We start from the raw sequence: 27160 nt of genomic DNA, 5'->3' as shown, positions 1-27160 counted from the left end.
GGCGCGACGATTTCCGGATGATTATTCTCTTGGTGGCTCGGTTTTTCGCGAAGGGTACCTATTACGAGGCGGCTGTGTGAAACGGTTGAAAAGAGGCCTGCCTCGACGGGGTTAAGATCAAAGGAAGTGGCTCGAAGCGGCACTGAAGGGTCGCAGACTGTTACTGGCCGTAGGAGAAACGAGCCAGCGAGCGGTCGAGCGAGATCCGTTCACGCTGAATAAGGGGGTGGATTCAGCGGCGAGCTGGCAGGGTCACCGTGAAAAAGGGCGCTACCGCTACACGTATTCTGCACGCAACGTTTGCCTAAACAAGCCGCGAAGGGCCAACGAGAATCCGATTACATTCTGCCCACTGACTCGTTCTAACCGAGTGACACGCATCGAGACGTCTCCAAGGACGACCACCCCTGCTTACTCTCTTGCCTCTGATCCCTTTTGCTCTGCAAACCGCCGTTGAACAGACCGAGATAAGGACGAGATTCTTTCTTTCAGATTCCAGCAATCTTTTCTCCTAGTTTATACATTCTACGGAATTCTGACAAATCTCTTTAGGGAATATTGATTAAAATGTAGTAGCCTCTGTCCAGACACTGCGTTATGTACGCCTCTTTCGCTGTACATCGTTCGAGGAACGTGGGAACGTGACCCAACGCGACCCCCGAGTTTCCGCCTCGAGATTCTCGATGCACGTAGAAGCCATCGTGAAACATACTTCCGGGGAAAGATCAATTTCTGTTATGAATTCCGAGTCGACGGTCTTAACAAGACATCGCGTTAACAGCTTCTACACATACGGCAGAGTCTGTACGAGGGACACGAATCGATGTATATTTGAATGAAATACATCTGGATGCAGATAGTCGGTGGAATAGCTTTCCAACGTTAAAGAGGGTTTGAGAAGCAACTCGGCCTGGCCGTCCTTTAACCCTTGGACGTTGGGCAGAGCCGTGAGAACCAGCGAAGAAAAGCAACCGTATGGAAAACGGATCGAAGACCCCCTGCAGGTTCTCCCGTTTCCTGTTAGCAAGCGAATGCAAGCATCGAAAGAAGCGGAGAAAGTATACGTAGCTGCGAAAGCTACCGTCCTTCCCAGCGAGAGTAGCGTCCTTAAAATACGCTGCCCTGAAAAAACTGGAAGGTTACGTTTGCTTTTGTGCCGAGATCGACCCTTATCGGTAGCCAGGGAACTGCTACGGGCTCGTTTCATCGATCTTTTTCCTGGCAAGCAAAGAAATGTCCTCGTCCTCGACAACGTTGGGTATTGTTTGCCGAGAGGACCGGCCTTATCGTGCTGCGAATAAAAAGAAGTAATCTCGCAAGTTTGGCCGACAAAAAAGTTTATACGCGCGCACGGAAGGGCCCGCAGCGATTTCTCCCTCGCGCTGCGTAAAATTCAACAAGAGAGCAAAGCTTGCTACCGTTTACTCGATAAATTTCGTGAAATAACTGCCCTCGAGTTCAAGCTTCCTCTCGGACCTCCAATAGCCTGCAGGTAGCCTTTGCAAACGGAACTGCTAGCAGATGACCATTCGAAACGCAACGCCTAACGAAACAGGAGAAACGGCCAACCATGGGAACATGGAGATAAAAACGAAAAGCGTCGCGATACCGTAGAAAATAATCATCAGCGATCCGATGCACCGACCTCATCGATCGCCGAGAAGCTTTTTCGCTGGTTAACTGAGAGAAGATAGGCGGCAAGAAAAACCGAACAACGACGCGATAATCGACGTTTGACAACGAACGCTTTTCTCCTTTCGCCGGGCTCCGTTATCCTGTGGCTTATGTCGGTCATATTCAACAGAACGGCAAGGAAGTTCGCGATAAGGATAAATGTACTTAAGCGCGCCGTTCTCTGTCGTTCGTAATCGCAGCTGCTATTTAGAACTTTCTCGTCTGGAGACGCTACGACGCTCGATTACCTCTCGCAAAATACGACGATTAAACGAATCGACAATCTTCCAAAAACTTCTATCGACTGCATCCACGGAGCGTGGGGATACGTACGCCGGTGGATGTTAATTATCCTTTATCGCTGAACGTATATCGCGTTGGTAAGCTCGAAAAGGGGAGCAACGTTATCGTTGTCGCCGTCGTCGTTGTCGCACTGATTATTTCAATTCACGCAGACACTGGCCAAGGCAGATTTTCTCGGCTGTCAGTTTTAATCATTCTTTAGAGGAACATGGCGCACCAGTGTTAAACCGTTCCGTTTCTTGGTACATTTATGCCGAAAGCGTTTATCGCGAGCACGCCACTGTCGTATATCTTTCTGACGCACTCGAAGCGTTGTCCTCCGCTACAGATACATTCCTCAGGCTCATTTAATTTCGTTCACATCGCGCCGTTTATTTTTGCCACCGCGCTTCCGTTCTCTTCCGACCGTCCCATCGTCCCATCGTCCCGTAGTCCATCCTTTTCCCGCTGGCCTCCGTCCGCGCCAGAGGAAAATGTAACCAAGAACGGAATGGCCCTCTTCGCACCTGCATCTCGGCAATGCGGAGATCCATAACTCCTCGGTCGAGGGCAATTCGGTCGATTCTCTGAATACGTAATTGCCTCTTCCTCTTCTGGTTTCACCGCACGTTCTTCTCCCGTCGTCCCTTGTCTCCTTTCCCCCTTCGTTTCTTCGTCCCTCGATGTGCCGACGTTATTGCGTCGCCGATATCTTTACGGAGAAAAAGATAATCTCGATACGTTCGCGAAACTTTTCCACCGGTCCAAAATCCTGGTGATCGTCAGCCAGTCCCGTTCGTGAACGCGATTTCACCGTTCCAACGATTGGTTTTCCCAAGATATTCGCTTGCATTCTCGTCCAGGCCACGAACGTCTCCTCCTCGTAGGAATCACAAGCGTAACGCCGAGCTATGTTTCCTGCTGTTCCTATACTTTCCTATATTTCCGTGCATTCGCTCGCCTAAAGCCACGTAGTCTATACGTCGGCTTCCGGGTAGAGACATATTTATTGCGAACGCGGGATCTCGTTTCGCAGGAAGATGTAAAAGAATGAAAGTGTGCGTCGGTTAAAGGGAGCAACGGCGAAACGAAGAAGGGGCTTCAGGAAGATGGTGTCTGTGCTCTTTGACAAAGGGCAGCCGGTATCACGGCATTATCGTATCCCCAATCGACCAGGCCGAGTCTCGTACAGGCTGCGCCGACGTGCTTCGTAAATATCGGGTTACGGGCGTGCAAAGACCAAGATTTTACGGGCAAACCGGTCGTTATTGGTAGACGCGGCGATACGATATGTCAACGAAAAATCGGCTAATATCGCGCGTATGGACGTAAACGCGAGTGCGGTGGTGCGCATGTTTCTCGGTCGAGATTGTCGAAATCTTTTATTCTTATTGCGCATCGATCGGCTCGCGAAACAACCTGTTGGCCGTGCAAATATTTTCGTTCAAATAAGTTATTTACGTTGGCGGTCGCGCGTGCCCGCACCACGCATCAAGGTATTTGAATTCGAAAGGCGATACCGGTCGTTTCGAAGCTCGAGATGTGGATTCGTAAATATCGAGTTACGCGCATCCAGAGATTCGGGATTTCATCGGGGCGCACTTAGGTGGTTATTAACCGTGTATAGGAAGTAACGAGCAACAGAAAATCACGTAGTCCCGATCGAGTTACGTGCCACTTATTTCTTTCCCTATTATACACAGCTCCACTCCGTTGCAGTTCGAGCTGATAGTTTATGTTTCGAACTTTCGCAATTATAATTCTCGTAGAACCGCGTCGTACATTATGGTAACGCGCGATACTATCCTATGTATCACTTGTAAATTGTCCAGCCGTTTCAGCGTGGTCGTAGCAAGTAACCGCAACCCGGGCAGAAGGCATATATACTCGTACGCGCGAAACCGACACAGGAATTCGACTCTTCCATCGGCCGATTCCCTCGATCTCGGTGTAGTATCGTTGCGCTTCGCCAGAAATACTTTTAGTTTCGAAATTTTCGTGGGAACGTGTACCTCGTAGATCGCGAGTGCACCGTTGCTCCCAAGCACTCTGGGAAGAAGCTACTCGTCGAAGGATTCCGAATTTCTTTGAGAACTAACCTCGCTTCGATCCTCTATGGTCTGTGAACGATCTTGAAGAAGCGCGTACGAACAAGTTCTTCCACCATGTGGATAGTCGACGGGCTATCGCGGATCGAGAGAAGGAAATCGGATTAGCTCGCGGGGAAGGTAACACCGCGGCTGTACCGTTCGTAAAGTTTCCAGTTGCCAGAGAAAATAAAGACCACGGATCTCCCACGTGGGAATCGTTCGTTATTAGCTAGCCGGCAATAAGTTTCCCTTATTGCCGCGTAAACGATGCACTCGCTGGCTCTACGGTGGACTGGCGCCGCAGAGGGAGAGTTTAAGGGCTGCTTCAGGGCCTCGCTAGAAATAGAGTAAGCCACAAAGCTAGAGGTACAGGAAGAAAGATACGAAGGGGGTGTTTCGAGCGGATAATATACAGGCACCATTTTTAAAGTTAAGTATCGCCAAGCAACGCGATTTAAATGGAGATGGACGAGAGACCATTGCCGGCTGCGGACCAGCTTTGCCACATCCTCCGACTCCGTACCACCGGTCTCACCTCGTCGTGCAGCTTTTTTTTTATTTTTCTCGCTGTCCCTCCGGTATCGCGCTTGTTTTCTTTCCTCTCTCCCCGCCCCACCTTTCCTTCTCTTCGTTAGAGTCCTTTCTCCCTCTCTGCCAGCCCGATCTCGCAATTTCTCACTATTCCGTGTCTCTACGCTCTCTTTATACTCCCTTAGCAGAAGATTGCAACGACCCTCTTGCACTCTAGTCGAACGTAACAACCCCTCGTGACATCGTCGATGGTCTCGGCAAAACGTTTATCCCAGAACGAAGCGGAAACGAAACCCTTTCTGTTTCAGTATTTAAACTGGCCGGTCGTGAAACCGGTGTCATCGCGTATCGAACAATACCGCCTCCTTTGTCGCGGTATCTTTTTTTCTCCACTTTCCGACCATGGATAATGAACGATTGCCGCGCAGCCGATAATAAATGAACGAAGCCGCAGCAGCTTTTTCTTTCCGTTCGGTTGCATCGCATGGAACGAACGTTTCAACGAACGCGAGACGAACTTTCGTCCGCGGGCTGAATTTCATCCGATCGAACGGGAAAGTATAACGTTACGTGGAGCAAAGCGTACGCGGAATATTCGTCATCCAGCCGGTAAATTACAATGCGCCGTGTGCAGTTCATTGTACGAGTGGATGCGTCTATATACCCGCTTTATTACGTAATTTCAGTCGGCAAATTATTACAATTCGTCCCGGCGGTTTGCACTGTTAACGATGTTTGTATTATACGTACATAGCCGCGCGGCAGAGCGGCATTGTACGCGTGAACGAGAGGCAAATAGTCCAATCGATAGATGCCCGCCTTTGGTATTCAAATCAAACACTTTGGGCGTATCTACATTTATAAACGTCTATTATCATTCGCTGGATAATGAATCGCCAATTAATTACCATGCTCCAATCAATGGTAGGGCCGACAACGAAAGTACAACGGGTCGGTTAGCATTTCGTTCGCGTTTACCGACCCCCAGAAGGACGTCACGATTTTTCTATTTCCATCGAATCGATCGCGCGACTAATCTTCCGATTTCCTCCTCTCGAGCCGATTGCGTGACAAGCGTCGTACCTTTGCACGCGATCTTTCGCGAATGTGCGAAACTTTAGGGAAACTACGGTGGCCGACGTACTCTGATAAAGAAAGAAACGACATTTGTGACGTTAACCGGTTCGCGAGCAGGCATCTCATCGAAAATTCTATCTCGGTAGCGCAGTCCTAAAATCATCGTGGACGTTGATGGGCTCGTTTCCGCGCGATTAGAGTCAGGAAAGGACGAGGAAGAGATTCGCAACCAGGAGGACCTCCGTTTACAGCGGTGTCAGCCGGCGGTCGCGGCGACCGTCCGACCGCAGCACTGTCAACCTGCGTAATTAATCCACGTTTCAGCGGGCCTGAAACGCCCGACAGCAGCCTAAGATTTACCGCAGTCCAATTTTACACCTGTCCGTCATCCGAACTCGCGACCAGTTACCTTTCGCTTAATGAAATTTGCTCGCTTGGTAATTATCAGTGCTTCGCTCTGGGATTCGTCTATCCACGTCATTCTGGCTCTCTGGGCAAGGCGATTTCTCGTCCGTAGTTAGAGATCGACGATTAATTCTGTATCCGTTGCGAGGATATTCGAGCGTCATCGCTCGATCCATCCAACTCAAGCTGCGAGATCTCTCACTCGCAGAGAGTAACTACTACTCCTTTCGTTTGTTATACTACTGCTGGAAACATTCGATGCGAGATAGCTTGCGAGAATCGTCTTTGCACTCGTTCTGAACCTTCTAACGTTCATTTGTCATGCTTATTTCCGCTTATGGGCTTCTCGGTGGCAACGATGCTTAGAATATCGACGAGTCAACTAGCAATTCCCATGCTGGAATATTCGGTTCCTCGTTCCCTATCGCGCATTAATCTGCCGTGAATCGAAATTACGCTCGAGTGTACGAACGCGATCGCAATTTTCGAGCATCGTTGATCTTTTCCATGGTGTAACGCGAAACCGTTTGAAATTTGTCGCGATTTTAACCGGTCACGTCGGACTCGCCATGCACGATTCGAATTTTAAAGGTTGGCGTAAATTTGCACGAATATCACGGGATTCGTTTCCTCTCATTTCTTCTTTTCTTTTTTTTTTTTTTTTTCAAATCATCGATCCCGGCGCGCTCTACTTCAGTGGGAGAGGAACGTTCAAAGTTGTTACGAGTCTCCAAAAGCAATCACACGGGAAGACGATGGATTTCGATGAAACAAACTTATTTTCTAAAACGTATTACGCCAAGCAATCTGCGTCCTTTATTTCCTCGAGTCAATATTTCCGCTCGCTAGACCCAACAGTTTGCAAGGTTATTGCAACGTGGACCAGCCGAAGTATAACCGAGTTCATGGTTGTCTTTAGAGTCGTTCGTACCGGCGGCGCTGTACAACTTTTGATTGGAATACGCTTTTACTATTCCCTTGCAACGCTTTGAAACAACTTAGGTCCGCAAAATCGGTGCTCGTTACGCTTTCCATCGTTTACAACAACCATCGCTGTGGCTGATGCACGGCCGAACGAGTGAAAAGGACGCTGTTAGAGCCGCGTGACGAACATCGTTGCGATTCGGTCTTCCGTACGTCGATACACCACCACGACATACGAAAGAGTCCCAGTGAAATTTCATCGAACGCTGTGTAAATGTCAAAATCGTACGAAATGCTTGCTGTTCGACATTGATAACTTCCGATTCAAAAGCACCCAGCTAAGTATGCACTTCGCTTTAATTTCACGGAAGCAAATTCATAGAGTTTAAAGATGCTTTATTTATCCATCGATTTGAACTAACCGCGATTCGTTTGCGTAAAAGTTAATTTCAATATTCCTCGTACATTTTCCGTTGTGGATTTATCGATTCCGTCTGGCCGCGGAACCAGGAATTTGATATCTGATTCGGTGTTACGCAGCTGTTATTGTTACTGCACCTGTACTGGCTCGATGTTATTGCAGTCAAGCTGCCATGATTGACGCCGTGAAAAGCCGACCCAATGAAATCGCGGAAAAATAATGCTCGGAATACGACACTATACGTGTCGACGCACGGTCGACTCGCTGATATTTTTGCCGCGCTGCTAACAGTTCGTCCTACGGTTATACAATGGACAAAGCACAGAATAGACCTATCACCTTATGGGATTTCGCATCACGCAAATTAAAATATCGATCGTGGAAAAATTCAATATTTAGAGCAACGAGTTTAAAAATTATATTGAACTTGATCTCGGTTTCGCGATAATATTCCTGCACGTACGGTATAAATCTCTCTCTCTCTCTCTCTCTCTGTACAATTTTGGAGAAAAAATGAAAACCAGATTGCTCGTATGGACGCTGATAACGTGTAGTATAGCAGCTGGCATTTGCAATGTACTGTAGAATTTCTAAAAGTTGCATGTGGACTTTGGAAATCTAGAATGGATTTCAAACGATTGTACGTAAGTCCGGCATCTGCAATTCATTCTACATCTTGCTGAAGTTCCTTCGGGATTTTAAAAATCTAGAATGAATTTCAGATGCTAGGACGTAAGTATCATGTGCAGAATTTATTCTAGAAAAATCCTTATGGGCTTTGGAGAATATTTTAGCAAGCAGCTAAGGTTCGTACGTCGTGCGCGTCGCACAACCGCATAAATCGTTATATGTCAATATCTGCGGCAATCCAGTAGAAAATAGATTTTAATTTCATATATCGAAGTACGTGAGTTATTCTAAAATATTACGCCAGCATTATTGTATGTAACCGCAAAATTTCAATGGAACATAAATGTGCAGCAACATTCCGAAATGCATTGTGTTTCTACAACTCGAAACATTGATGCGGTATTACGACTCGAATTTCGTTGATAAACAGGAATATTTGATCTAAAACGTAAGTACAATAACATCGTGAAAATGTACAAAAGTCAACCCCGTATTTTGTGTTATACGTATGTGCCTAATACGAGTTCGCATTAAATGATGTGGGTTTATTATACGGTTCGTTTATTCGATTACGACATCTGCAAGATTTTACATTATCGTTCGATGTAACGTCCGCACGGATGGCTTAGCAGAAATAAAAATCGACGTCGAACGACACGCAAGAGGGCGGCGACTGGATGATCGCCGTTGAAAATCGTATTGAATAGAAGCGAATCGGTGTAAAACCTAAACGACTGCTTTGTAGCAACGATACACATCCCTACGGGCGCGTCGTTATCACGAGCGTCATTACAAAGCGACCAAGCACATAATGGTCACGAACTTGTAACGATAACGACGTTGCCGGGCTTTTAGCCGACTGCGCGACCATCTCCTTACTATACGAGCTAGAAAGCTCCGAATGGACATTGGACGTGATAATGCGCGAAAGCCCGTTTGACGATCTCGCTCGATTCTAAACACAGCTGTCGTTGTACAGACACTCGGCGATACACGGCCTGTCTCCATGCGATACGTACACACGTGTGTACCAAAGGGTTGCACGGCACTCGTGGGATGCGAGCGTTCGCTCTCATGAAAAGATGACGGGATACCGGATAGAGGTCCGCGAGACGCGATTCCGGAGTCTCGATGCGCGCTACAACGTTGTTAAAATTTATGAATAATGTAGCAGAGTAATGTAGTTTCCTAGTAGTTCGTCGAAAGTAAAATCGCTACCGTCTTACAGAAATTTCACAGAAAACACGATGCTCGCGACTGTTGGAAATTCGGCCGATGAATAGGGGTGGTTGCGCGAGATGGATGCGAAGACTAGAAAAAAAAAAGAAAAAGAAAAAGAAGGAAACGACGACGAGCAACGATGCAGACGAGCGTACGCGAGCCGCACAGGAAACCAAAGGGAAAGTGCCTTGCACATTGTTGCTGGGACGGTAGAGAACAGCCGGTTTACGCAGTGTAAACGATCTTTCGCGTTGTTTCGTGGTTTGCAGGAAACAAGCAACGTACTAAAGCGTTTTACGACCGGCCTATACAAATTGCAACCGCGTTAAAACAATCCACCGCGTTACAATTACAGGCGCAACGAAATCGCTGCTCCGCGCAATCCACGGATATGAGCATTGTTACACGGCTGGCTCGCACCAACGCGGATATTGCCGATTTACGAGCTCTTCACGATCCGCGGCTAACGTCGGAGTCGCCTGTCATACATCCCCTCGTCGAATCTATATTTTCCGACCGACGGAATTTTCGTTATCCTCCGATACGGTCAGCTCCGGCCCGGCTTCTCCAGCGGTGCTTTACGACGCGCCGAATACCCGCTCATACGAGAAGTAATTGCGCAGGTGGAAATTAATTTTCAGTTGGCTCGTTGCCCTACGTGACTTCGATGCTTCGCATTACCCGTCGAATTCCGCTGAATGGAAAATCAACCGCCTCACGATCTAACATTACTCTACGGGAACCTTGGTTTCAGCTGCGACAAATCGCGATGGAAAATTTTAGAAACGTTCGTGTTTAATGATATTCGGTCGGAGATTCGTCGCACGAATGGTCGCCTATAGTTTCGTAATAAAATGGGATACGCGCGATTCCGTTTGGAGCGTGGATTGATTTTGAGAGAGCAAGCTTCACAGCTCTCGCAGCCATTATGTGATTCAAATCTCGATATTATTCTATAATCTATTCGCTAGAATAATAGCGTCGGCCATGGCGGTTAGGGTCGATCGCATGCCGACCGGAGGCTCGTTCGACTTGCACGCCACCACCCACCAATAAGCACCCTTCGGTATCGTAGTTGCGTACCTTGTGCACCCGCACGTGCTTAAACATACACGCTATCGTCTAGCGGATTTGAGCAGATAGTAGCATGCCAACCGATATTTGCGTCTTCCGGCGTCTTCGATTATTATCGTTCTCCCGAATGCCATATTTGCTCCATGGCGTAAACACTGTCGTAGCGAGCGATAAAAAGACGCTAGGATATCGGTAGTATGGGAGAAGCGACCAAGAGCACAGGATAGGAGAGAAATACATAGAGTTGAGGGATAAACGACGACACGGCACGTCTGATTTATGAGCTTCGTAACCCAGACGAGAAGACTGGATACCAGCACTGGCATGCAACACCGGCTTCTTCGTTTTGCGGTTCATCATCTTCCGTTTGTATTGCGCTATTTAATCCGCGTTTAGACTTAACAGGATTAATTTTGAAAACACAAACATATATCAAAGATCATGGAAAATAAGAACAATTTTCGATCGTCAGGCTGATTATAAAAATCGAGTTCTGACCAGTGGATGGGATAGAATTCGGTATAAAAAATGTAGTTTTCAAATGATTTGCTTTTTCGTCGATATGCGCGAGATAGGGCGCATCGATGAATGATGAAGCACCGACAGAATGTTTTCCACGTTGCCTGCGAAGCGACATTAATTTTTCCATCGCTTGCACGATCGCTAGTCTACCTAGTTGCATGTAACGCTTCTATAATGATTTATACGTGTATAAGCTATGAAACACCGATAATTACGGTAATTGCAATTAATCAGATTTATGTGCGTTAACTATAAATCTGATTATATCTGGATATATAGGTATAGTAGTGGTAAAATCTCCGTAAACGTACTAGCCCCGATTCTATCCGAATACAAATTAGAGCGTGAACGCGACCGAACCGACGACTCTCCTTTGTTGATCGAGTCGTGTTTGCCACGATGGAATTATCGGATTCTTACAGTTCACGGCCGGCTGAAAAATCTGAATATCATGAAGAACCGCGTGGTCCATCGTACGAGCTCATCCTCATTCTTTTCCACCGTTTTCTTCGCACGACAGCGGCGCATTCGTTCGCAGGAATCGACAGCTGTGACCAAACAGCGGACGTGTCCGAATAAAATTTTCGGTCACGGTCCCTTGATCCCTGACCGAGGAAATACGACGTCGACGATGACTCGCGTTCCTTTTAAAATTTCAAAGGAAACTTTCCTCTGATTTTCCTTTACATCGATCGAAGGCCGGGCCGATCTTGCGGTTTGCAGTTAAAACGAATCGCGGCGAGACGATAATTGCGGCGAACGAAGTTAAGCGAAAACCGGACCGGGGACACGGAGAAAACGAAAAGGGATAACGAACGAATGAAATTTATGTCCGGTTTCGAGGTCGTTTCGCGCGACATCGGATCCGCTGCTTTTCGATCGAGATTTTCAAATGGAATTCTCAGCGAAGCAATAGGTTCCGACCTAGGAATCCGAGGGCAAGACCGAGGCCAGAGATCCCCGGTCAGTTTCGACCCGGCACGTAATCCTCGGACGAATCCCCAAGACCAACGGTCTGCTTTCGCCGGAAGCCCTTCGTCCACCGTTCGACCTTTCCTAACCGATCCGAGCACCGGCTCGTTCTCTTTCTTCAGACAATGAATTCGCTCCTAGAAATTTCACTCTGTTTGCCGAACACTCCATCTTTATCGTTTAACGATCGAGTTACTGCGATCGTATGCTGCAAACTTTTCGCGCTTCTCCTCGCTTCCTTGCCCCTAACAAACTTTTCTCTTTCCAACTTTCAACTTCATTTTTCCGATCCTATCGAGGACAACCGTTCTCGTCCTAAATCTATTATCCTTGTTGTCGCGTGTACAGTCAAATCGATATCTATTCGCCGATCGCGCCAGATCTACCCGCTCACGATCGGTCGGCTTGCGGCGAAAAAACGTTTGCCACTATCGTCGCCGATGTACGGATATCGAACGTTATTCGGATTAAGTTGGAAGATCGGTGGTTTCTCTGGAGCTTATACTTCAACGGTGAATCGAGAACACCTCGGAGACGCCTGAGGCAAACGGGGTCAGGAAGGAGGTCTCGGGTCAAGATGGGGATTAGGATCTCCAGGGGTCACCTTGCGAAACCCGACCTAGCACTATACGTCTAACCCATAAATTATGTCCGTCTAAACACACAATTCCTCTATGAGTAGCTGTCTAGAGATGTTTGAGCGAGTAGAAAATGCGAAGAAAGGGATCAAATATCCTATCGGTGCCTTTTGTAATTTCCATTAAAACACACTGATAGAGTGGTGAAGAATCTCGCTTGTTTGTCATTGAGGAAAATCATGGTGAACCGAAATTTGTGCTAGGTTGTCCGAAAAGTGTCTTTCTTTCGCAAACGTGTTTTTTACAACAATGCACTTTCATACAAACGTGAAACCAGGTCTGTGAATTATCTTGTGGCGACACTCGGGAACAATGTACATCACCGAAGCGAAGTGTCTAACGAGCCATCAATATCCCCATGTTCGAGAAGAAGGCGTGCGTGGCAACGGTCGCGGACGCCTAACAAACGCGTGGATAGTGGGAATATTGAGGGGCGACAAAAAGGAAAGAATCGAATCCGATCGACGGTTAAGTTTGAACCAGGAAACGATAAAGTCGAGTCGTAACCGCGCAGCGAGATTGACTAGCGAAACCGAAAGCGATACGCGACGCGATCAAAAGAAGACACTTGTTAATAAATATATAGTTGACCTAACGTGTGTCTATTATTTCCTCATAAAACGAAAGAAACTTTTCGGACAATCTAGTACATACTGTTTGGTTACCTGCTCGATATCTATGTGTCCCCGTGTCGTAAACGCTCCTTCTCTTTTATGGGACGTGATATCGTTTCTTATTTCCTGCTCCAATCGTACGTCTTTCTCGAATGATATTTTATACAGACATTCATTGTGAACGTCATTTTTGATTATCCACTCGAGAGAAAAATGTCTGGCTGAACAAACCGCGTTTCGTAATTTTCATCGCTGTGATAGCGCGATAAGAAGTGGTTTATAGCGCAACTATATAGTCAGTGAGCTACAGCGTCGAGCGTTATTTCAATGGACGTGTCAAATTTATTCAGACAAAGGTTTCACATCGTTAAGAGGATACGCATAAATATTTGATAACAGGATGCGATAGGAAGCGAACTCGATAGGAAGAGAGTGCGTGCGTGTATCCTTTATCGGAACCATAGGTTTGCTAAGAGAACATACCGTGTGTGTGTGTGTTTAGCTATGCGCATAGTTCACATACCGACCCTTCCTCGCATGGTATGTTATAATTAGTGCTGTAGCGAGCGCACGCAACATTGATATGTCCACGAGCTTCCGAATACTTCCTTAACGAGATGGCTTTGTAAACAACGAGTTAAGTTTTCGCGTGCTTCTTCGATCTGTCCTTTTCTCTCTCTTTCAGATCACCGAGCCGATTAAATATCGTCGTTGAAATCGAGTTACGACGTTCCAACGTTCCGAGCTTTTTAAATCGAGGTCGAAAAAACGGCGAAATCTAATTGTTTCCATATTTCATATTCCAGGCGAAATGGCAACGCGCTTGCCCTGCAACGTCCATCCCGATAGAATCGGCCCTTTGATCAGCCATCACGGGGCGCAAGAAAGTCGGGCTGTCGATTAAATTTGCATTTAGAAATCCGATTATCGCGGATTCAAATTTTTTAACGCGGACAGCCGGGCGTGGTAAGCAGCGACTGCCACCTAGGTCGGCCGCTTTTAAATTCAAATTCTACGCGACGTCGATTAATTACAAGACGTCCACCAAATGCAGCTCTATACCCCCCGCGGATCCAAACGTCAAACCGTGTTTCTCTTTTCTGCCTTCCTTTCTTTTATCGCGTCGTTTGCACGAGCTCGCGCTCTGCCATCGTTTCCTCCGGCATTTGCAAAGCCTTGCACGCAGTCGCGATACGCGCGACAAACCAAGGTGCGAACGGTAACGGTTTCGCAGAAGGCGTCGAGGGATGAATAAAGGGGCGAGTTAAAGCGCGTCAAGAGAGTGTCGTTTCCTCTTGCCAGGTTTCCACGCAATAATCGTTACCGTGAATAGTTCGCGACCTACCTCGAGAAAAAGAGTCGTCGAATGTCAACGCGCGCCCGGAGCGTCGCTGCGCGTTTGCTTCAGCTACGTATCTCTATCAAAGCGTGGTAACGTAACGTCGCGTCGCGTCTCGTCTAATCGCTACAACGTATCGTGACGATCTTTGCGCACCTAATTTATAGATGAGATCGTAGATCTTGCGGTGGCTCCCGATTGAAACCAATAACTCGAGCCCAGCGGATCGAGAATATATCAATTAATCACGCGCGGCGTGCAGAAGTTGGCGCGGATCTTCCAATGGCGCAGTTACATCGATGCCGGTACAGCGAAGAGGCGTCGCGACGGTTATCAATTATTCGCCGATAAAGCTGCCATCCAGAAGCTGCTCTCGCTCCACCCACGTCGGTGCCCCTTCAGACACCGATCCAAATTTATCGACGCGCTATAATTACGTGCCACGAAGTTGATTGTGCGTAGCTGCGGTCCTCATTAGGCGTGTACGCCTCACTGTTACGAAGAATTCTGATCGACGTATTGTCGCGCCTGTCCCTTTTATCTCTCACTCACAAGGAATTAGTTGTACAGCGTAGATGGAAAGTTTGCAAGCTAGCTTTAAAAACCGCGGCTTTAGACGAAACATCGTTGAGATTCCATAAAAATTGAATATTTATTCGACCGTGTCCGCGGTAAAGTATCGAGAAGCGAAGCTACCACAAAAAATAAAAAATGACAAAGATCTGCGCGATAAAATCCGACCGCGTCAATTAACGCTGTTCTTTTGAAACCGCGAAACGTTGAAAAACAGCCACCGAGAGGGAAAAAGAAGGGGGTGGGACAGAGGGGAAAAAGAGAACCTCAGCGATGTATTAATCGCCAGGAACCGTTTATTTCCTCGGGCATTCAGCAGTCTCTGGGTAGTTGAGGTAGCTAACCGCTTGAAAAATGATGCAACATCGTAGCGTCAGCAGTGACGGTGCCGAATTCTAGAACCACCGACGAAGAAGCAAACCGCGGCAGGCATGCAAGTTTAATTGCGAAACTTCCCAAACTATCGCGAATTACGGGAAATATTGAAAAACGCCAGTAATATCATGGTCGTTCGTTCGGTTTGCGGCTGTTCTATTTTTATGCAGGTATACGGCCTGCGTCGGTCGAGATATTTCGCGAATAGGAACGAACGCATATATACGCGAACAGCTAGAAAACAGGCCGTGGTCGTAATTAGGAGATTCAGCAACCAGAGGTAAAGATCATGAAAACCGTAGACCACCGGTACGCATCTGCCTCTACTCGTCGTATCGCGTGACTCTGACACGATTAAAATTGCTTAATGATCGTTTCAAAATAAATCAGAATTTTTCGTTTCGTTTAGCCGAAGCGGATTTTATCGATAAGAGGTTTTTCAAAGAAATGCTACTAAACCCAGCGTTTGGAGAAGAATTATCGCGCGAAAGGTACCAAATTCTATTTAAATCCAATGCGGCACGGTACACGGTTCGTTAAGAAAAATCATAACGAGTAATCGGTCGAGATAATTGTCAATTAAGAGGGATTCGTGTTTCATCCGATTGTATTTCCAAAGAAATAATCTGTAGACGTCATTTTGACCTATTGTGTAGCACCTACTCTTCGTCTCTTTCTCCTTCTTTTCCTTTTTCTTTACTCTTTTTATCCGAGCGAGAAAAATTATTCCGAACGCTGTAGCTGCATTTAAATTCACCCCTTCCACTGATCTGGTTTCCTTCCAATTTTCAGGTTCATTAAGGAAAATTATAGATACGCGATCGAGCGAAATAATTGTCAATTAAAACGTTTCGTATTTCATTGATCCGCAAGTTCGAAAGGGTCGCGGCGGCGACGGCCAGCTTTTAATTAATAACCGTTTCAATTAAGACGCGTCCAGTCGTTTAGCGATCCGACGTGACAGCGATGATGGCGACGTATATGGCCGCGTAAAATTTTCCTCGGGAGAAAGAAAAACGCGGAACTGCTGCGGAAACAGCGGCCCTTTATGAAGGTTCCGCGGTGGCATTATTGCGGCCAACTCGCAAACGGGAGAAGCTCGCGGTCGCGTCCGCAAAACGGAATGCAGAAAGGAATTTGGAGTTCGAGTGGCAAGAGGCGAGCGAGGAACGAGCAGTGACGTACGTTTAATAACGCGGACCGGCTTGTATCTGCAGCCGTCATGGTGTACGGGCATTGTAATGGGAAAGAGAGGGCGATCCGACCGGCGCCGTTTACTGCATACTAGTCGCGCGAGTTGCGAATTCCTCAAGCGCCATGAATTTTTCGTCACCGCGGCCAACCAAAGCGGCAGGTCGTCGGTCGTCGAGACACCGCACGGATTTCAGCGCCGCATCCTCCGATACAATCTCGCTCGATCGCGTAAATTAACCAACTCGCCAACCATCTTATTACGTACTAACAAGAGCAAAGAACGAATCACTCACGTATACAACGGCACTCCAGCCTCGTTCTTGAACCAAAAAACCATGTGCAGGCTGTCCTCTCCGGGTGGAGTAATGTCGCATGGTAGTTCCGCTGGTTTTCCTTCCACGACGCTGATATTGACCAATGGTACTGCAAACGAAAATAGACGGATGGTAACGTTAAAAGGTTGCATTCGTTGTCGTTACTCGATTTCGATTTCGCGGCCGAATTGGATCGGTGGATGAAAATTCGAGCGCAAGAGAAGATGGAGAGAGTCGACGAATATCCGGGCCGCATTCTTCGATAGCGAAAATCCGGATATTCGGATGCAAACACAATTGAACGAGGATGATGTTGGGCAGCGATATGTAAAGCGCACGCGATATAGGATTAAGAGATCCGCTTATGAAATTCGGTTTGGACGGACTGCCGTAAACTAGTCGTGGCATTCTGCTTGCACAAGACGATCTTTCGAGCAGGTAAATGGAAAGCTCGAAGGTCTGATCATACGGAACGAGAAAATCCTTCGGGAATTTCCGGTAGGCTATTTCGAAGAAACGAGTTTCCATTCGATTCGGTCCGTTGCTTTCGTTTTCTCCACGCTGGACGATCGAAACAAGAATCGAACCTGCAACTACGTACCAAGCGCCACGTCCGTTCGAGAATTTCACCAGAGACTTTTTTTTCTCTTCTCCACTTATATACGAACGAAAGAGACTCCGAGAGTGTCCGAGTGTCCCAGTTCGTCGAATCCGATTTGTCGCGGTCGTTTCACCCTCTTGTTTATCGAGCGTGACGCACGCCACGAATATGGACGTGGATGCATGAAAATTTCCGTTTATCGTCGATAAATCTCTCTCTCTCTCTCTTTCTATCTTTCTCTCGCGTTCTTTGGTAAGCGATCGTCCGCGACGCTCGAAAACCTAAACCGGAAGGATTAGCTGGCGTTTCGCGTTTACTCGCTGGTTATAACAACCCCGTCTGGTATAAATATCGCTTAGGGGTGACTGTTTACCATATAAACGCCCCGGAGCTACGGTACTCATTTGAATTCTCAGTTTTTCCACGTTGTAACGAGCTCAAGGTACGTGCAACAAGCAGCAGTTACCTCTTCTCGGGTGGTAACGCGGCTGCCGCCACCGCCTCGTACCTACTTTCCACGTTAAAAGTAAGAACCCTCGGGAAGCTCCTTCCCGGATTCGTTATAATTTCATGCGCGTATTTCGCGGGTTTGCTTACGATTTAACGTTTGCTTTTAGCTCAGGGTACATGCGCGCGCGCGCGCCATCCTACTACCTGGAATTTTTCATAAGCGTCACGCTTCTTTCCCTGCAAATTGCGTAATTTGATTAGCCTTGCGTCGCTGTTGCTCTTAACGGCTACATCGTCCGCGTCCTCGCAAAATTAACTACCAAAGTGTGCGAGCTAGCCTAACGGTCCAGTGTAATTAACGACGCGGTCCGTCCGATTCCGCGTCGTATCCTGGGCGCTGCGACGCGACAGCAGCTGATCCTCCGTGGCCAGCGAAATACCTAAGAGACCTATAGCGGTTGCAGCTTCACTCTGTTGATTTTACTTATTTATGTAAGCGGCGTATCTACGTCGTTGGACACGAAAGCGACCGCGCCACGGCCATCAATCAGCCGCGAACAGCTCGCGCGACCGCGTGTAGTTTAAATACCAGAGAAGCCTTGAAAGCCGTTTCGATTAATGAAATTCCGCAACATGGCCGCAATTAACCCTCAAAGACCCGAGGCGCTGGTCGAAACGTCCAGCAGCGTGCTAATGGCGGACGCGGCTCGTGTCGCATTCGAAACGCATTTAATGAATTCGTTATCGACCGGAATCAACGTTTGCCTCGGTGCTACGAACGCCCGGACGAAGAAGCGTCACGGCAAACTTCGAATTTGCATCGGTGGAATTTTCGAACGTCCTTTCGTCGCTGTCCTCGGTCTAGGGTCCTTCGTCGAAACGAAACCTTTAACCTGCCGGGGCCTCGGTGTCTTAATTAAAACCGCGTAAGTTTCCTGATCACGGCGATTGAACCAAGCGGCGCCGATCGATGAAGGCGAGAAGCGTGACGTCGCGAAAGATTTCGAGTTCAACCGCGTGGAAAATGCAATGCCGCGGGCTTCTGTTTTCCATTAGAGTCCAACGGCACACGTGTCGTACGGAAGATTGAGCAAAAGTTTCCAAAGTCACGGGTAAAAAGCGAAACTTTTCCTTGGATCTTAGTAGAGCTTCCCATCCCGGCGAGTTTTGCGTCCAACTTTTCGGGTCGAACTCGTCGAAAACTTACGGCCACTCGTCATCGTTGATCACCGCGATGCTACAACAGGACCAAGTATTTTCATAAATCTTCCACGATGACGCGGATTGATCGTACGATCGAGGTGCGACATAACGATTACGTTCTAATCGTTGGCAAGCCGCTGTGCGACTATCGCGCGTCAATTCGAATTCAAACGGTCCGATATCGATGCAAATTTCATGGAACCGGCGCAACATGCGCTTGGCTTTTACGCGGTCCAATCCAGGCTGTAACGCCAACTTTGCCATGCATTTCCAAATCCCTCTCTCTCTCTCCTCTCTTTCTCTCTAGCTACGTTCAAGGCAAATACGCTTTTACGATATTTTCATTCTCGAAGACTATCGCCTCGCTTTGCTCTACCCGGCAACCACGTTTTCCACAAGTACAACTCGCAATAAAGAGAAAACTGTGACTTTGCATCGAGAAACTATGCGGAATCGTTTAATTTTATTCAAGCACATCCGATGCGTCGTTTCCGAGGCGACTGATACACCAACGATACAAGTTTATCCAAAATTCGTGCGACTGTTAACAGCAGGAACAATATTAATGATAAAGGCAACGAAAATACGTCGAATACGAGACAAGTTTGGCCACCTGCTCGATCTACGTTCGGCTCGGTTGAAAATGAATGGAAAGGGAGAGACGGAGAACGGAAGTTACTAAGAAGCATTTGTCAAGCGCATTAACCCCACGATGCATGGCGCTGCAAGATCGATGATTCGAGTGCGACCCACGTTCGCCGAAGGACCATTCATCCTGCAATGTTTCCACGAGGAGTAGTCGAGACAACGAGGGAGGTAGAGCGTCGCGACACCGAAGGGATAATGGGGTTCGTTTTAACAAGGCAAACGTTACGATCGTCAAAAAGAGTATGCCATCTTGCTTGCAAATTAACTTCAGTCGGAGGACCGGTTGTTAGGCGCTATTATACCGACAATTCGTACAGTCGGATGGATATGCGACAGGACATATAGAAGGGTAAGAAAGAGAGGGAGAGAAAGGGGGAAAGAGAGAGAGAGAGAGAGAGAATCGTAAAAGGGACAGGATAGATACGTAGGAGCGAACGACGAGTCCGTTATTTACGGAGAGTCGAGTGTGCTCGGTGCCCTTCTCGCAGTTTCCAACGACAGAACCCTCCGATGTGACCGACCGTTTTACACACGTTAAGCGACATTGTCTACGCTTATTGTCGTGCTCCGTCTCTTCCATATCTGTTTCGTACGGCGCGGCGCTAACTCGAAGAGGGAGGGCTATAGCAGAGGACGCGTAGCGAATTAGAGTCCTGTTAATCAGTTGCTTAATTCCTTGCGCAGGTGCGCCGCGTCGTCGCATTACGAGATACGAGGATCCGTAATTCTGCTGTCTGATTTTCTCTATCCTTCTCTCGTTTTCGATCGAGAAGGATCGTAATTTAATATCGGGCAATTTGTCCGACGTTGGAGAGAACGCGACCGACAAATTCGATAGATTCGTTTCGGTGTAAGAACGAAACGATGAAACAAACAGGAGGAGCAGCAGTCAGTTTATAAATCGTGGCTTGTCTTTGTCATCGAGGGAGACTCAGTGGAATCTGACGCATGGAACCTCGTGTTGAAATTTTGCGTAGTCCCGGGAACGGAGAGGGTCATCGTTTAGAAAGGAGAAAGAGACGAGGAGAAGAAGCGGGCAGGGTAGAAGAGGAGGAAAAGATGGCGAAGAGACGCGAAGGGTGGCATCGGGGGGCTTACGCTTTATTGCGTATTTACATATTTTCACGGAATCCCCTCGACGTTTCATAAAATTCAACGTCTTTACAAGGGTCGGCGCGATCCCGTTCCCAGGACGCTTCGTCGACACTTTATACCTTTGAATTTCTGCGACAAAGATTTTCCCCCTTACTGGCAGTTAGAGTGGAGCACGAGTCGCTAGCGTTCCCTCTTATTTTTCGAGGGGATCGGTTCAACGAAACAGACCGACTCGCTCGCTCGGAGAAAAAGCACATTGCTGGATCGGGTGAATTTAAAATTGATCGGCGATGCTTTCGAGTATGTAAATCGTATTTGGCAATTACCATCGAATGTTTCGAGAATTTTTCACTCGCAGTCTCTCGCTACAGCGAATGCAAAGCAAGAGCAACTGACGGTGGAAACTCGTAGATTGTGTTTCCGTCTGGAGGAACAAAGCGGAAAGTTTCTCGTGATACGGGTATCGCGGTTCAAACTTCGCGTCGAATTTCGCGGCTCCAGGGTTAAACTCGAAACGATCCGGAAGATGCCGGAATCAAGAACGGATCAGAATCGCGGACAACCGATTCTCGTCGTACGGATCCGTAAAATCGAGTCGCTTTAAATTAATTAGGACGTTTACGAGCGCTCTGGTTCGCACGGTATTTCAGACGCGACGAGAGCCTCGTAAAATTCGACGGCAGGCTAAATTAAAGCTGTGACATCGCCTGGGGCGATGTATCGAAGTTAGCCTCGTAGGTTTCAAAAATTCCAAAAATCTACGGCTGATATGGTCGAGAGGGAAACGACGAACGATGGCCAAGGAATTTTCGAACCGCGAATCGAGTATGCTCTGAACGGACTGTATCGCGAGAGGAATGTAGTTTGCTGGCAAGCAGGCTAATTGAGATGTCGGCCTCTAGAGAGTAGAACGAATAGTTCAGCTTACCCTCATTTCCGTTTCCTCCCCTTCGAGATTCTCCGTCGAGCAGCCGTGGCGCGCTTAAAGCGTAACGACGTCGCTTCCGAATTATTAATAGCACCTTATCCCTTGGGAGCACCATTGTTGTCCGAGGTCTAGACCCTCTCGGCGTCGTCTAGTGGGTGACGACTGCCGATGACGATTGCGCGAGACCTTCGCGATGGATATAGAAACGTACACACCACTCCAAGGGCAGAGCGAAAACAGCGCAGAGGGAAAGACGCGCGTCGAGGGATCTACAGCTGCGTTCGCTCGCTCGTCAGAAAGAAACGGTCGTCTTTGTTTCGAAACGACAGCCACCGTTGACATGATGTAGAGTCATCGAGCACGATGACAGGATCGATAAAACGTTGAATACTCTAAACTTTATCGACGCGCATTGGCGCGCTGCGGAATATTAACATGCAAGCTTTCACCGATCACCGCGACAAGTTCGACATGCAAAACCAAGGAGTCGTTAATCGTGGCATAGACGACAGACGCTGTAGCCCCGAGACTCGGTATGGAGTCATCGTTTAGGCCGGAGATAGAAATCGAGTGAATTTCACGCGGATTTCCGCGAGTGCACCTTCCGAAGGTTCTCGCCTTTGACGAGCGTGCGTTCCAGTTACCGCGTACAACGCGAATCGAATACTCGACGAGCGTCGAGTACGACGTTCTCAGGTTCGAAACAACGGTTAAGAAGCTGACTGAGTTTTCGAAAAGAGATTAAGATTATGGGCGAGGTTACTCGGCAGTTGGTGGACAGAACGTACAGCCTGTCCGACGAGGCAACGTAACGTTACGTCGCGTGGATGTCTGTCGCCGGTGTTACAGGCTGTGCAGTTGCCGTTGCATTGTGCAAAGCCGGCACCCGGCCGCGAGACACTGAGTTACGAGCCACGGAAGGGAGGTCGCGACCACGTCCGGTTGTAATGCAGTTTGCGCAACAATAGGAGCCACAATAGGCCAAGGGAGCCACGGTAACGTCGCTCTCCCTTCGGAGACGTTGGCCTTTGACCGAGGATCAAAGCGTTGTGTTCCCTCTCGAACGTCGGACCTCGCATTATCCTTGCTGGCCGCAGTCCTTTAACGGACGACTGAGATCGACCGGATTTCGCGGTTAATGAAATTTCCCAATGACACCACGCCGCCCCGCACCATTGTCGTTTTTATTAGTTTGCCAGTTTTAGCGTTTACCTTTCGATCCGAGGAGGAATTCGAGCGTACATGGAGCACGACGCGACCTGGCGCGCCAGTCCGTGTTTCGATGACATTTTTCGCCGGGGTCGCGAGAGCGTACCGTTTTCAACGAAGCGTACCGAGCCGCGAGCTTTCGCAAATGGTGCGAACAACGCCGTTAAAATGGACTCTGGTAAACACCGCGAGAACCAAAGCAATTTGATGGTAATTTTCGTTTCTCCGCGGTATGCAGAGATACGATCGATGTGCTTGCATTGGTAGGACCTTATCGATCGCGCGCGAATTTACCTGTAATTATGACGAAACGCGATTCGGTGCAGCAGGTCGAAAGTTTAACGAACTGGGACGAAACTGGTTCGAACGCGACATCGTCGATCGCGCGCAACCGAAAAAACTCCATCATTGGCACGGAGCAAAAGTTTGGTGGCAGCGATCGGCCAAAAAAGGACGCGCAAGGACCATCATTTGAATACCGACCGAGTTCCGGATCAGAATTTCAAACGAGATTTCTGTTTAAAGTATGCTTAATCAACGTACTTTTGCCGAAACTTTGATCGTTGCTCGTTAACGGATGTATTATACTCCGCTTTTTCCGGCGAGGTCGTTTCGTTTATCGCCATCGACGAGAAACTCGCGAACGGATCTCGTTTCTCGGCGTTTCCACCGTCAAGGAAAACTCAACGAACGAAAGAAGGAAAAGAGAGGGAAGAGAGCGGGTCGAAAGTTGATCGGTTTAAAACCGAGCTCGCGAGAAAAAGAACTATCGATTCCAGACGACGAGGCTCATTGCGAACGGTCTAGGGCTACATTCGTATTTTACTTGCGACGCGACGGTCGCGTGCAACTTCCAAGCGGAATCAATGGCGAAGTAAACGTGAACGTCGGTCGACAGCGTGAAATTGAATTAATCCTGAATTAAGAAATGGCGCGCAGGCTAGAACAAGAGCAAAAGAACCGCGAGACGAGCAAGAATTCCGATGGTAGGGAAATCGAAAAGTACCGGACGAGATGGTCGCGGCCAAGGAACGGATAGACTCTTCTCGCGAATGTTCTTCGAAAACTTTAAATAACGTTTGTAAACTCCGGCCAAAGTAATTCGCGTAAGAAAGCTAGATTCGGGACTCGCGGTGAGTGGCGAATCGAGTTTTCAAGTTGAAGAATAATATCGCGTTTTCGCGGACGATTATATTACGATCGGGTTGCCATTTACTCGACGTTGCTACGTCGTCAGCAGGATGCCGGAAGTCAAACGATCGATTACAAAAACCGACACGACGCGACAATCGCCGTGTCTGTGAGCTCTCGTTCAACAAGTCCCGTCGCTTTACTCGGGAAATAATATCGAGAAATTAATCAACGATTTTCAACGTTTCCACCCGCTGAACGTTAATTCGTTTTCTGTTTTCTGCCGAAAGTCAACGACAACCGAGTGGTTCTCTCGAGCGGATACAAGCACAGCCACGTTGCGCTGCTTAATTAACTTACTATCCCGTTAAATTACGTTCTAAGTAATAAAGCGAGACGAGTTTCTTGATCCATCGAGCGCCCCGCGGTCGCTCGTCCTTCACCTTTCACTGTGGTAGGGCACGGACTTTGAGCCGTGCTCGAACGAAACCAATTACTCGATCCTCGATTATGGATATTTGCTTGTCGCGCGCGTCAATACTGTCACTTAACAAGCAAATACCCAGATCGAGGCGAGTTAGATAGGGGTCGAATCTACATCATCAATGGACCACTACCACGGTGAAATACCGCGCGCGACAATAGCGAAACGGTAAGCGTGGAAATTCTGTACGTGAAACGTTCGGCTGTTTCCCGGTGATAGCAAGAATCATAGCTTTAACGCTTCGATTACTTGCCGTTTACAGCCTAGTGAAATTATTAGGGGCCATGACGAGCAATATGACGTGTGCATCGCGTCCACGACATAATTAGCGCAACGACATCGTAATTCAGGATATGGCGCGAGTGGTGATCGGCGGCAAACTATTTCCTGCCGTCGCAGAAACTATAGGAACGTGTGACGTCGCGACACAGCGGTCGGAAACAAAGTGATCCGTAAATAGCGCGAAAAAGCTATTTCGCGATCGATTTCATTCGAATCTAGAACAACGACCATTTCCGTGTGCGACGGTATCGGGTTTCGGTATAACGCGCACCGAGCCCACACTCTGCCGGTTTTTCTCTCGAGCCGAGTCGAACCGAACCGAACCGAAAAACGGTGAACGCGAGCGAATTCGATCACGCGGTGATCTCCCGGTTTTGGGTGAACGCTCGAACAGCGACATCGCGCGTAGACTGTGGGTGCGATTCGACGCGCGCGATATCGCTTACTTTTTGACTCGGCATGCACGATGCAACGCGCACAGCTGTGGCTGCCTGTCGAGTTCCGACGGAAGTGGATCCCGCGCCAGCGGACCGTATCGCGTGCGACATTTGCGGCTCGTTTTATCCAGCGCTAACGAAACGATTCGTCCGAAAGGGAAAATAAGCGCGAGAACGTCGAAACTGCGTTGGCCAGGCGACGCTAATACAACGCATCGCAACCCGGCAAAAATCTTCCGTCTGCAGAGGAACGACGATGTTCGATCGAGCAGCAAGAGTGTACCAGCCGGTGGTAGCGTGCTAATTAAAACCGTGAATAATTGACCGTTCGCCGCTTTCCAATAATTAATTCCATCGTCGGTGATAACGTCACGATTCATTCCGTATGGAGCGTAGGGAAAACGCAACTGGATTCGTGTGGCCGCGACACCCGCGTACCGTCTCTCGTCACCTATACGCCGCACACACGCCGCCGCTTTATCCGCGCTTCGATATTCCTGACACGCCGACACGTTGCACACCGTTTGTACCGGCCGATTTCCCTACGTATCGACTCAACTTGCGCTTGTTATTTCCATAAACTAATACGATCGTTTAACGGTCTGTCAGTTGACTGAGCTTCGTGTCGCACCGTGCAACGCATCGTACTATATGGAAAATTCCCGATCGGAATCGACGAGCCACGACCGCCAATCTATGCGCGGTAACGTTGCCCGTGAAATTTTATCTTTCGACTAACCTTTATCGCGTCCTTCTTTTTCCTTTTGCGCGAGCCATTCAGCTTGATCGGCGTCGCTTGTTTCAAATAATTCACGTACGAGTCGATCGGCTTTACCGCGTATTATCTAGGAGAACGATGTGGCAAACAATGTCACGCGTTTCCATAAAAATATTTTTCCTGCTGACGGCTCTTGATTAATATATACTGAATATATTCAGCTACAAAAAAGGCATTCGTTTATTTTATGACCTTGGGCGGAAGATAAATTACGAGAAGCATTTGCAGCCAACCAGGGGACGTTGACTGTGATTTTATGTTGCAACGAACGTAAAGGATTACCGCGTGTACCCGAAATTTCATTTCGCACCCGGTACATTTCGAAAGACGGACACTGAAATTTGCAAGACTATCAAAGAAACAACGCGGTCGTTTAATCGCGCGAGAAAGAGGTCTCGTTATGTTAATGAGATTTTCGTGCGGCTAATAAGCGCGTCAATCGGAAGAAAAGGCGCCCGCGTTCAGCCGCCGAGTCCGCGGGAGAACGACACGGAAACGAGTTCGCTCGTTTCCGAGAGAAGGGGTAACCGCGACTCGATAGAGTGGCAAATGCGAAGAGAAATAGAGCGAATAGGTGGGACGATCGTATGGCGAAAAAGGCGACCGGTGAAAGGCAACTCGGGAGAAAGAGAAGAGAAGAGTCGTGGCAGGCGCGTAGATTGGCAGCTGCAGACGGAAATAGAGGCACCCGGAGCACGGATCGAGCGACAGGTACGCTCGATTGCCGGACAGACAGAGAGGGAGAAAAAAATTAAGAGCAACGAGGAGTTGAGAGCAAAGAGGACAGCGGATCGAAGTACGCGCCACGTCGCGACCTGCCAATTCATGGCCGCGTCGCAAATATCGCACTCGATCGCTGGACGCATCGACATCGAGATAACGCGAATTATCGCGCCGCCAGTCTGTCGTTGGTTTCGTTCACTTGTAAAGCAAACGGTTCCGCTCGACCTAAGCGCAGCGACGCGTTTCGGGGGCAAGGAATCGCCTTTCAAGAACGTGTCAATAATTTCGCGATTACGTAACCAGATGGTCAAATCGATCGGT

General features: G+C 48.2%; 1 protein-coding gene across 5 annotated transcripts in view; it reads right to left on the bottom strand.

The window, feature by feature from the left end:
* LOC126921894 (nephrin-like) overlaps positions 1-27160 on the bottom strand; it is a 252845-nt gene that overhangs the window by 143745 nt on the left and 81940 nt on the right. For 3 of the 5 annotated variants that reach the window (XM_050733899.1, XM_050733902.1, XM_050733900.1), the window contains exon 2: positions 16850-16979. In XM_050733899.1, the coding sequence (XP_050589856.1) occupies positions 16850-16979 (130 nt within the window). Of the gene's footprint in view, positions 1-16849; positions 16980-21795; positions 27067-27160 lie in introns of those variants that run through there. The other 2 variants (XM_050733898.1, XM_050733901.1) reach the window with 1 other exon arrangement.

This window comes from Bombus affinis, chromosome 11 (genome assembly GCF_024516045.1).
Source record: "Bombus affinis isolate iyBomAffi1 chromosome 11, iyBomAffi1.2, whole genome shotgun sequence".
NCBI classification, from domain to species: Eukaryota; Metazoa; Arthropoda; class Insecta; order Hymenoptera; family Apidae; genus Bombus; species Bombus affinis.
Note: the sequence above shows the minus strand (reverse complement) of the source record. Positions and strands in the feature narration are given on the sequence as shown.